This window comes from Nematolebias whitei, chromosome 7 (genome assembly GCF_014905685.2).
Source record: "Nematolebias whitei isolate Nwh7 chromosome 7, NemWhi1, whole genome shotgun sequence".
In the NCBI taxonomy this organism is placed as follows: Eukaryota; Metazoa; Chordata; class Actinopteri; order Cyprinodontiformes; family Rivulidae; genus Nematolebias; species Nematolebias whitei.
Genome location: NC_056504.1, coordinates 10,704,802 through 10,717,111, shown reverse-complemented (window position 1 = coordinate 10,717,111; position 12,310 = coordinate 10,704,802). Strand labels below are relative to the sequence as shown.

Here is a 12,310-nt window from a genome sequence, read left to right as displayed (position 1 = left end):
TTTTTTTTTTTTTTTTTTTTAACAAATAGGATGGCTAAAAGGAAAAAAGGTAACAAAACAAAAAACAGCTAGATTCCAAGACAAATGTAGAAAACTAAAAACAGGAACATGTCTGCATTGGACCCTGCCAGGAGTCCAACAGATTCTTAAAGACACTTAGAGAGGTCAAGGTCGAGAGCTTCAAATCTTTTTGTAAGATATTCCAGGAAACTGGAGCGGAGTAGGAGAAGGCCCTTTTGCCTAGTTCAGTCCTCACTGAGGGAACACTGCAGGTAATAATGTCCTGAGAGCGCACTCCGTAGCTCAGTTAATTAAATACTGAGCAAAAGTTTGGTGTGGTAGTAGCTCAGATTGATTCCCAATTCTGAGTGACAACTGACCGTACAAGATCTGTGTTCAAAGCTTTACTATTAAATATTCGATTGAACTCTCTATTAGCATAATATCATATGAGCTACGAGATGAATTTTAACTAAACTTTCAGAAACTAATCCTTACGTTGACATCTACAACTGATTATGGTTTGGACTCCGTTCAAGGTGGCTACCGCAGTGAATCGATCTTCGCATACCAGAGATTCTTGGATTCTTCTTTTCTAATTAGGGCATGTTTAGTCCTGACTCAAGATCAGTGAAACTCATAAGTTGCTGTACCTCGGTGATTTTCACAAACGTTAAGCTAAAATGTAATAACTTACAGTAATTCACGCAACACATACTCCAATTGTTAACAAATAACGCAAGAGCTCGTCATTTTGCACGAGATTGCCCACAAAGTTATTTTCAAAGTTTGACTAAAACAGCTACAACTTTGTCATTTTTCAGCATAAGAGGGTCTTAGTTCAAAATGTTGACATGGGGTGCTGGACGATGTGCAATCCTTCAATGAACGAAAATACTTTAATTTCAGATCAAGAGATTGTCTTCTTGTGTAGTTTGTTCGAGTTCTGACTTCTACTGAAAGAAGATAACTCATGTTGAAATGTGCGGTCAGTGTTTTCCAGAGTTTTGCTTAAAAAAAACAAAAGTGGAAGGACTTGATTTTAACTGTGGAATGTACAAAATGTTCACCCTGCTTATGCTCAGTCAGCAGGTTTTCAGTGTCAATGGCAACATTTGGGTTTGGCTTAACAATGCAGTTTAAAGTAGTCCATAGTTTTTCATTATTATTTTTTTAGCAATGTGTTCTACATCATAACTTTACTATACATATCATACCTCTTCTTTTTTTGAGTTGATTTGACATGAATATATTTGACAGAATCTTGAAGTAAGTTGTGGAAAGCTAAACGCAGCTTGGCACCGGACAGGGTATTTTGGTTGCTCCTTTTCTTCTGAGCTTGTTTGTTTCTGTTGGCGTCTTATTCTGACGTGTCTCCACTTCTAAAGCCGTCAAAAACTCTTACGGCTTTTATGCCTTTGATTCCGTCACAGCAAATTCTTCCAGAAATGCACGAGTGTACGATCACTTTCTGGAAAGCATTAACTGCACGCCCCTCCTTCTCCCCCTTCTTCTTCTTCTTCTTCTTCGAGAGAGATGGGGGAGGGAGTTAGCGAGGGAGAAAAAGCAGCCTTATCACCATCTCCTCCAGTAGGTGTTAAAAGACTGTGAAACTTATCTGAGCTGATAGGTAGGAAAATAAATCAGTTTGAATCAAGCAGAGGGAAAAAACACAGTTGTATAAACACAACAGGTGACTCAGCAGAAGGTACATGCGTGCCTGCGTGTGTACACAAAAGACCAGTTTTGTTTGTCGCCTTGGCTTTTAGCACCAGTATGGCAGGTTTGGCTTTTAGATGCGACTTAATTTTTTTTAGTCATCTCTTTTTTATGTTACCTTTTTTTTTATTTGAAGATCAGTGTGTTCTTTTCCCACTGTTGAAAGACAAGGGGAAATGATGTTCCTGTGTTGGTTAGTCTGTAGTGTTAGCTAAATATCTCATGAACTAAAGGATTCGTTACAATGCATCGTGCAGTACATAATCATTGGATGCACAAATGGTTTACTTTTTGAATCCACCTCATTCATGGTGGCCAACACAGCCAACTGACCTTAACAAACACAAATAAAGGCTATAACTCAGTTAGGGCTGGGCCATATCATATCATTCACGATACTACTACTAATAATAATAAAAAAAACTTGCCTGGGAAAATAAATTATACCATGACAGTGTTTCCCCTAGATGACTTGCCATGGCGGGGCGCTCATCTCATTTTAGTACACAAACACGTTCAATATAGTTGTTTTTCTACTGTTGGATAGTGCTTGAAACTAGGGATGCACAGCATTGGATTTTTGGCCGATATGCCGATATTATAAAACATTTGGCCGATAACCGATACTGATATATAAATACTTTCCTTTGTCAGAACATAGCCCTCTTATTTAGGCTTATCTGCTACAAAAATTGTGTAACAGCTGTAAGAGCTGGTGACATATTCAGTAACAACCATATGCATAGCACTTTAACTTATATTAAATGAAAAGTGTTAAATGTTATTTATTCGCATTAGTCACCTGTGATGCTGTCTCACTTGTGGAGGCTTGTTCCAGGTTCAGCTGCAGTGTGGGATCCTCTGCACTCTTGTGCATGAAGGACAAACTTTATAAGTCCAAAGTTTTTGTCTATCCATTGTGCTGTAAGACTAATCATGCTAACAGGGCTAACGCGACATCCAAATGTCTGTGGTAAAACTCACCCAAGTGCTATCAGCTGTTACCTTCTCAATGACGTTGGAAATGACGGCTTGTAACTCGGGTAAGACTACGTCGGAAAAATATCTCTGACTGGGAACGATGTAGCGAGGCTCAACGTAGACCATAAATCTTCAGAATCCAATATCCTCAACGAAAAAAACTTCCACACCGCCGACATTTTGACTTCTTTCTCTCTGCCGTGAATGAGGTAGGCGTGCGTGACGTCATCAAGTTGTGCTTCCGCTGCAGGCATTCTCATCACTGGGTTGTCATACAAATACAGCGTCTTTTATATCGTTAAGTTATTTTGATGGAATGGCAGATGTCCAATATTTAACTTTAATTCTAATATTGGCCGATACCATGCCGATGATATTGTGCATCCCTACTTGAAACACTTCTTGGTTTTTATTGGTGTACTGGGATCTGCTAGCTCTTGCTAGCATTAGCTTAGCATAGCTTCTGCTTCTTTTCTAGCTTCCTCTGTTTTCACTTGCTCCATGTGTCAGATGTTTATTTATTCCTTTGCCTCCTTTAGCAGTAATGATACCCAGTTACTCCAATCGGAGGTCACTAAAATTAATGTTGCTTCGGTGTGTGACTTTGCTAAAACCATGTCGGACTCTGTAGTTTTCTCTGGCCCCCTCCCCAACCTGACCAGCGATGACATGTTTAGCCGTATGTTGTCATTTAACTGCTGGGTGTCCAGGTGGTGTTTTGATAACAACGTGGGCTACATAGATAGCTGGAGTTTTTTTTAAATTCTTTTTTTTTTTTTTTTTTTTTTGGGAACTGCACCTGCACTTTAGTTTTTATGGTAGATTTTGTTGTTCTATATTTTGTACAGACTTTTTCAATCTAAATAACAGAAGGATCATTTTTATTTTTATACTATGAGACTGAATACTTTAATAAATAAAGTAATTGCAGTAAATTTAAATCTTGTTGTTTTTGAAGTTTTTATATAATACTGTAAAGCAACATGTTAAGTTAATTTTGTCAAATGAATAACTGTTTCTTTTTTTTTAATATCACAAAATGTATCATTATTGTCAGAATGCTCTGAAATATCACAATATTATGTTTGAGCCATATCGCCCACCCTAAACTCAGTCAGTTTTACAGGTACTGAGCTAAATTTTGTTGTGTCAGTAGTTGAGGCATTCACAGCACATACTCTGAACTCTAAACATTGTTCAAGGTGACTTTATTGTCATTCACATCACATGTGTTACATGAGGTGGAACGAAATTATGTACTCAAGGTCCCACGTACACCCAAAAATAGCAAAAATATAAACTATATGAAAGAAACAGTATACAAGGATATTAAGCTATACGCTAAACAATAATGTAATATAATATGGCGTATTAAACAGCAGCCTGAACATGAGTCTGTTGAGACCAGATGGGTATGAATATAGCAGCTTAAGGTAAGAAATCAGCAGCATGGATAATCAGCAGCACAGATAAGTCACATATCACCTATTAAGGTGGCATTACAGTGATTTTTCTGGTGAGGGATTTATGAGTAACAGCTACAGGGTAGAAGCTGTTCCTCAGTCTAGTGGTTCTACACTTAATGCTCCTCAACCTCCTGCCGGAGTGGAGCGGGGCAAAAAGTGTGTGTGCTGGGTGAGTGGGGTCCTTCATGATGCAGGTGGCCCTTTTCTTGCATCTGGAGGTGTAGATGTCTGTGATGGTGGGGAGGCTGACTCCAACAGTCTTCTGTGCAGCCTTCACCACTCTCTGCAAAGCTTTTCTTTCTGCAGTTGTGCAGCCTCCATGCCATACGTTGATGCTGGAGCACAGGATGCTCTCCACTGCACACCCGTAGAAGGAGGTGAGGACTGAGCTTCCCAGACCAGCTCGCCTCAGTTTACCAGCTTTGCTCAAAACTTTGACATTCACTGTGAGAGTCAACACTGTTTGTTAATAAAATAACTCATAAACCACCAGCCAAAGTAACTGGCTGTACACAAAACCCATTAACATTTGCACTAAACCCAATACAAGATGACCACCAGAACGAAGCTACCTTAGCTACCGCTAAAATATGTATAACATTCAGTTTTAGGCAGCATTCCTTCAAGTAATGCTAGGGCTGTAATTAAAATAGCTCCCTTTCACTTTTAAATACTAAAGGAGCTCTTTGATGGTGTATTTGCTGACTAAAGCTTCATTTTCTTAAAGTATAAGAAAGTCTTAACACTGGTGTTCTGTTCCAAAATCAGGTTAATGAGAACTATTGATTGCCCTTCTAAGTGACTCCTCAGACTTCATCTTGTTGCTGTTGTGTGTTTGTGTGTGTGTGTGTGTGTGTGTGTGTGTGTGTGTGAGTTGGCAGATTATACCTCCTGGCATGGCCATTGCATTTATTTGCTCTTTACTATTATGCAATAATTGCCTCCTGTTGCAGGGGATAATAATTCAACCAAATAAACCACAGAAGGAGGTGCCACCTACACACCATCATGCCAACATAGGTGTTTATGCACACCACCTTGTCAGACCTGTGCCTGGAGGGCAGGCACAGGCTGTGCTATTATCTCGTCGCACACGCTCGTCAAGAAAAAGAAATCTCACTGGGGAAAGAGGCTGTCATTATCTGCAATTGAGCTCAGAAGACAAGAAAGGGAAATCTGTCAAGTCGTATGGCAATTGAGATTGATTGTTTTAAGAAAACACTGTGCGTGCCGTGTTATTAACCCACCTTCCACACATTAGCTGTCTTAATATCTGTCTCTGATTTCCCTAACATGTATAACACAAAGTGAGGTACTCTGAACTCTTATTTTTTTTGCTGTGCTGCTCTTCTAAGACCGCAGTGACACAAGAGTATGAGGAATGTGTTATACCAGGTAAAAAAGTGTCCCCGGTCTCTGGGAACAAACGACCATCTCTCCGCAGGTCTGTGAAACATTCCTGGAGCGTCTAACGTCTGGACGGGGGGATGTAGAGGGGGCAGGAGGAAGGCGGCCTGGAGCTGTGGGCTCCCTTTGTTCCGGCCAAGCTAACTCCAATACACAAACACAAACACTGGTCTCGCTTTGCCAACACGCAGGCTGCATGCCAACTGCGCAGAGGGCGAGCGTATGACTTGGGTGACACTTGTTTATGTGTGGGAAAAGCTTAATTTATTTCATATAGGAAGGGGGATTATAAATGCAGATGCTCGTTAAGGCACACTCAGCATACCTGCCCCCACTTTTCCACTTGTTGTTTGTCAGCAGTATCACCATATCCTGGGACAAATCGCTCTCTAATAAGCCTCGGTACAAGTCAAGTGGCAGCTATTAAATGCATCGTTAGCCTAAAGTGCAAATTGACTGCTGCAGATGAATGGCCTGCCGGTTCTGTTTGGAAAGTGAGCCAGGAGAGAGGCACTCTGTATCGACAGTATTGATCCGGGCCCTCCTTGAAGGCTGGCTGGATTTATGTACTGCAGCTTTTTCAGACGTGTGGACGGATGATGCTGTTTGTCAAACGGTAGATGTAATCACTGCTATTAATCATGACACTCTCCCACACCCCTTTTTTTTTGTTTTAAACTGCTGGGGAAATAAATTTAGATTTTGTTTTTAAAGATCTTAGCACGACTAAATTATGTGTTGCTTTTAGTTCCAAGGTATTCTGTTTATCTTAACAAATTTCTTTTATTTCTTTTCCAGAAATCTTGGTCACAATAAGTTAACCTCTGTCAACCCTGAAGTGTTTATCAACCTTCCCAACCTGAGTGAGCTGTAAGTAATGGTTCATACAGCTGAACACATTCAGATTAATTGTTCTCAGTAATATCAAATTGTTGTATTTGTATTTTGAGCAGCTTATGTTGGTTTTGATTTTTATGCAGACCAATGTCACTCTCCATGTATTTTACACAGTACTCTCTAGCAGCATCCTGCTATGTGTTTCATTGAACTAAGTCCAATTAAGAATTAAGTGGTGGTTTTCTATATTAAGCCTTCCCCTCCACCACCCGATACTGTGGCCAGCGCTGGCCTTGTAAATATTTTATATAGTGAGGAGAGGGCTTGGCTTTGTGTCACTCAGCTCCAACGTACAGGACGTACACACACACACACACACACACACACACACACACACAGAGGCAAATCAAGGATACACACACTGCTGACATCTTTGGCAGGCCGGCCCGGCAGTCATAAGCTCCTGGACTGTTTTTACTCACGTGTTATTTTTGGTTTTTACAAAGATGACTTGCCACTTGCTCTGCGGCAGACGTGACAAGTTGTATTTGCAACGCTTTGATTTATGAATAGATTGAATTCAGATTAATGCGATGGAGCAAGCTGAAACTGTTGAAGTGAACTGCGATGACAAGAAGCTTAAACGTTTTAATACCTTTTCTATATTCTGATTTTAATGTACTGTTTTTTTTTTTTTTTTTTTTTCCAGACTGTGTTTAATTTATAAGTTTGAAAAGTTTTCATTTCCAGTTTTGTTCGGGGCACTTGTTAAACTCTGACCTGTCGTTTGTTACTTTCAGACGCTTGGATCACAATGAGCTGACCTCCATACCCGATTTAGGACAAGCTTCCAAACTCGTATCCCTCTACTTGTGAGTACTGCATCACCATCTTTTAAAAACGCTACCAGAAATATTATATTTTCTTTTGCTCTACTTTTAGCTCGGTGGATTTTTAAAAATTGCTCTTTAAATAGTCTTTTGAAATCCGTAGAGGATGCCTCTACAGCTCAGAAGAAACACAGACTTGATGTGAGATTAGCGATGAATGTGACCTTGCTGCACCAAACTAGATCAAGAATCTTCTTTTTTCTTTTGAGCTGTGTTGGAATCAATATGGAGTTCAGTCTTGAGTGATTAGCAGTCGCTCAAGGAACCGACGAGTCTCATTAGCTTGCTATGTGGTCCTGTCTGCAGTGAGTGGTGCTGCCTGTTTGGAGTGTCAGATCGTGTACGGTTTCAACTTGGTTTCTCCCAGTTGTGAAACTGCCTATGGGGATTGCCTGCTCTGGCATCTCACTGGAGATTTACTGCCGTATTTGGGAAGGGCGTGTGCACGCTTGTGTATGTCACAAATGTGAACTCAGCAATCCATTTGCAAACCTATTTTTCTTTTCTTTTTAAGTTGGTTAAAAAGAAAACAAAGGGTATACGATGAGATAACTTCGGTTTTTGCAGATTGAAGTTAGGGATTGAATGCAAAATGAAATAATTTAGGAGTTTATCGTGTAAATGATGGTATATTATTGTGTTTATCCTTCCTAAAGCTTCAGTATTGACACAGACATTTAAAGGGGTGTGGCCAAATTAAGCTATAAGTGTTAATTGCCAGAAAAGTGAATATAGCTGTTAACATAAACACACACAGGACTTTTGTTCTTCAGCATTTCACAGCTTTCCTCCCTTCACGTGACCAGCGAACATTTTCGCTTGACCTGAAACCAAATACTTTAACTCGGCTAGGTTAGTCTGGTTCTAATCATAAGCTGCACTCCGTCTGTTCTTTCACACCTATGCCGACTGCCTGCCTGGTAGTAAAGTGTACAGCTGTTTCTTCATGTCATGGTTGCTCATCGTCATATCGTTTTCAGCGGCTGAGCTTTGTGGGAGTCACACGCTCGCCTCTCCCCAGTGTGTCATCTGGCTGCTTCTCAGAAATCGTCCTGATGCACTAATGTGGTCAGAATACTTCTTTAAGCTGTACACAGTCAGCAGGAAGAGGATAGTCGGCATACGTGCAGTTTTGTTTAATTTGTGTGGATATTTTTGTTTAATACTTGGTGCTGTGTCAGTCTGACTTTGCTTTGATACGGACAGGAGCGAGTTCACCTTTACTTCACCGCAGACTGGAAAGTGGAAGGCCCTCCTAATGATCAGGGTGTCTTTTTTTGGCCTGACTTGAAGCTTGTTGCTAGGGAGGAAAGCCTCCAGTCCTGATGGGAGTGGAGGCTAGAGGGAGGGTCAGATTTTTACAAAGCTACGCAGCTGAAGCGAAGGCCCGGCTGAAGCACTTGCAGCTGCAGCTGTCCGTCACATGGCTTACAGTAAAACGAGTAACAGTGAACTGGGGGGTTAGGGTTAAGGATGAGAAAACAGGGAGGGAGTCAGAGATAAAAGGTTTGAACAGTGTCAGATCAGGGTGACATCCCTGTGTGTCAGAAGAGTGATGATTAAGGAGAAGTAATAAGAGGAAGGAGAGAGTCAAAGGAAATGAAAAAAGGTAGTGAGAAATAAACCCAGTTTATTTAAAGTGAATCCAGTATAACTATCTGAACTTGCCGTCCTGTATGGGAGCATTTGCGTGTGCACTGGCAGAGGCATTACTGTCCCTGTGCCATTGGTTGATGATTGTCTGGAATGTTGTCTGACAACAAGTTTGTGAGAGACTGCGGCTTACACACACGCAACTAAATGGACAAGAAATTCTTCCTTTAGCTGCTCATCAAACAAAACTTTCCCAAAGACTGAGAGGAGTTCGTATGTAGGTGCCACTGTCTGAAAGTCAGACTACCTCTGAGTGTTTCAGTGTACCGGGGGGGTAGTCGCCGTTTACTTGAGCCTTTTACACATGGCCCGTCTAATGAGAAACTTTTGTTTTGCCTCAGCGATGTGCTTGAAATGTACACAATGGAAGACTGGAAGTTGTTGGCAGCAAATGTTGGAGGTTCAAAAAGTACCTCCAGCACCAAAGTGTTCAACAGATAAAATGTAAATATGTAACTATATTAGTATGTACAACAGTAACGAATTGTAAAATAGAGTTTAAAAAGAGTGTCACTCAACTTGACTATTCAAGGAGAAAAGTAAATCTTTAAGAAGATTTTTCTTTTCAAATCGAGGCTCTGGACAGATCTAATGTGCCACGTCAGAACAAAGGATCATTCTGGTCTTCAGTCTGGTTTTGGGGATTTTCAGCAGTAGCTGGTTTGCTGACTTAAACATTCTGGCTGGCGTATAAAATTAAAGCTAAACAATTGTTGTAGATCGCTTTGTAGATGAACTCAGTTTGGATAAATAGATTTTAATGCTCACTGACTTCTTTACAGCTAGTCCAAACAGAGCCAAGACAAAAATGGATCCCATTGTCTTAAAACAACTGCAATCTCAAAAATGTTGTTTTTCACTGGGACCCAGAGCAGGAGCGATAACCTGGCTGCTGTTGTTGCCATGTTCACAGTGAGTGTTGTTTGCAACATGCATTCTCTCTCCGCTAACCAAAGTTTGGTCACATGTACAAATTGGACACTAATGCGCTCATGATGACGCTGCACATGCATTGGTGTTAGTGCATGCATGCATCATGGCGTGCACACATCACATTGTTTGATACACATTTAAAACGATGCTAAAGTTTAGATACAAAGTCCCGGGAGGTCTGGAGTGCAGAGCTGGGGGTAGGGGCGATGATGTATAGGCTTTGGCGTCTCTCCCGGCTGCAGTGAATTGATAATGTGCGAACTCATACAGACGTTTATTAATTTATTACACACCATGACCTTCATGGGGGTTGATGTCGGGGGCGGAGTGCCCCTTTTGATAATGCAGGGGGGAAAGCTGACATGGTTATTCTAGCAGAATCATGATGGAAGTGTCCGAAGACTGCACCAGAAGTGCTACAGCTTACTGCTGCTGCTATTTGTGCTTGAAATGACCTTAACCCTAATACATATAATTTTTATGAATGAAAAGTTAACTTTGCTAATAAAGTTCTGCTGAGGAACCATCCAAACACCATATGCCAGGCTCCCACAGTCACACAGTGCATTTGGCACTGAGGCCCTGCAGACTCCCAGAATGCCACAGCAGGATGGCGTAAAAAAAGACGAGAGAAGCAACAAAAAGTTTTAAAACACGGCGTCAAAATGACAGCAGAGCAAAACAAACTTTCCCAGCGTACTTCTCTCCGCCTTGTCAACATCAAAGCGGCCCCTTTAAAACAGCCCGGGATAAAAAATCAAACTGCCCGACGGATGATCTGATTTTGAAATAATTCTCCTTTTGTCCCGACCGTTGGCATCAAACAGAAAGAGACGAACAATCGACCCCAAAGATGACACTGGAAACGAGGGGGAGGGACCTTGCTGGTGTAAACCCCCGACACTCTTTTCCATACATCAAAAGAAGTGTCAAAAAGAGCCGGGCTCATGCTAATCAGACGGTCAGTGGGGCGGGGTAATGAGATTTGGAATTAATCTGAATTAAGCCGACTGAGGCCCCTCCACACATGAAAGAGAACAAGAGGCAACCGAGCTCCTCACTATCAGCAATGTCACCGGCTGTGGAATAATCACTTTTTATAAACACTACGATTGTACGCCTGGACTTCAAAGATGTGGAGCGCTGAGGCTTTTTATCTGTCTCTAACGCACAGCTGGAATCTAGCTGGGGGGGGGGGGGGGGGGGAATGAATGCAGTTAATGTGGAGAAAAATTTGGAAGTGAGCAACCTCTCCCACCAGTTTGAGTCTGATCTGTTTTTCCCAGCAAAAGGTTACCAGCTGTTGACCCCATCTCACCCCTTAATCCCACCCCCTTCCTCCCCTCTTCACTCCTTCCTTCCCTCCTTTTTGCTCACTGTAGCCACTGTCTGCTGCTCTGTCCCGTGTGTTTGCTTCCCATTTGTATTGTGTGTGTGTGTTTGTGCATGTGTGCTCATCCTTAACCATCTCTGCCTCTGTTTATTCAGGTGGGCCACTGTGGTGTGACCCGCTCTTCCTCCTAGTCACCAGTAAATGTGTGTGTTCATCAGCTGGTCAAAAGGCTGAAGGAAGTAGAGACTGACCTTGTTTTTATAGGTTTGACTTGTGGAGCACCTGCTCTCCATGCACTGTCTGTGACATGTATACTTAGCAAAGCTGCTAACTACATATTTAAGGTTTTTCATGGTGTCTGATTGTGGGTTAACTTGATCGTCTTCAGTGCCGCATTTCAAGCAAACTAACCCGATCTCATAAAGTCATCAACCAGTCAGCGTTTTCTGATTGTAATCAGTCTGAATGGGTCTGATCTCAACGTTCGTTGAAACTTTATTGCACCTCAGACCGAAGAGGTCTTTTGGATGAAAGACGAAACGTTTCTATTTTTTTATTTATTTATTGCTTTGGTTTTTTTTATTTTGTTTTTTTTTAAATATCCAGAGGACCAGACTTAACTTTTTAGATTTTTCTGCCTGGATTATTGAGCATGCATCAGGAGATTTATTGCACATTATTTTGTTTTTTTTAATCAGCAAATGAAAATAAAGATTAAATCTAGCAAAAGATAAAAATATGCAAAGCAGCAGGAAAGAGGAAAAAAAGTCCATGCAGTGAGTTGTGTGTATGTTATAAGTTTGTGTCAACATGTAAAAGAATAAAGAGATGGTTGATGCAGTTTGGTGACTTTAGGCAAAGGGCTGTTGAATCTTGATTTATTTATTTTTGGTAAGCTGACAGTTCAATAAATATTGTAGACATTTTTAGAGGCTCAGATTTTTTTTTGTTCTGTTGCAACAATCACCTGAATGGCAAAATATTTAATATAAAATCATGTTATATTTGCTAAAGCTGAATGTAACATACAAACCTGAATATAAGTCACGCACAAACGCACACACACACACACACACACACACACACACACA

At 41.0% G+C, this 12,310-nt stretch overlaps 1 protein-coding gene across 1 annotated transcript in view; it reads left to right on the top strand.

Moving 5' to 3' along the window:
- Window positions 1–12,310, top strand: part of lrig1 (leucine-rich repeats and immunoglobulin-like domains 1) — a 44,804-nt gene that overhangs the window by 14,013 nt on the left and 18,481 nt on the right. Inside the window, exons 2-3 of the mRNA XM_037679246.1 lie at window positions 6,372–6,443; window positions 7,211–7,282. Of these exons, the coding sequence (XP_037535174.1) occupies window positions 6,372–6,443; window positions 7,211–7,282 (144 nt within the window). The remainder of the gene's footprint in view (window positions 1–6,371; window positions 6,444–7,210; window positions 7,283–12,310) is intronic.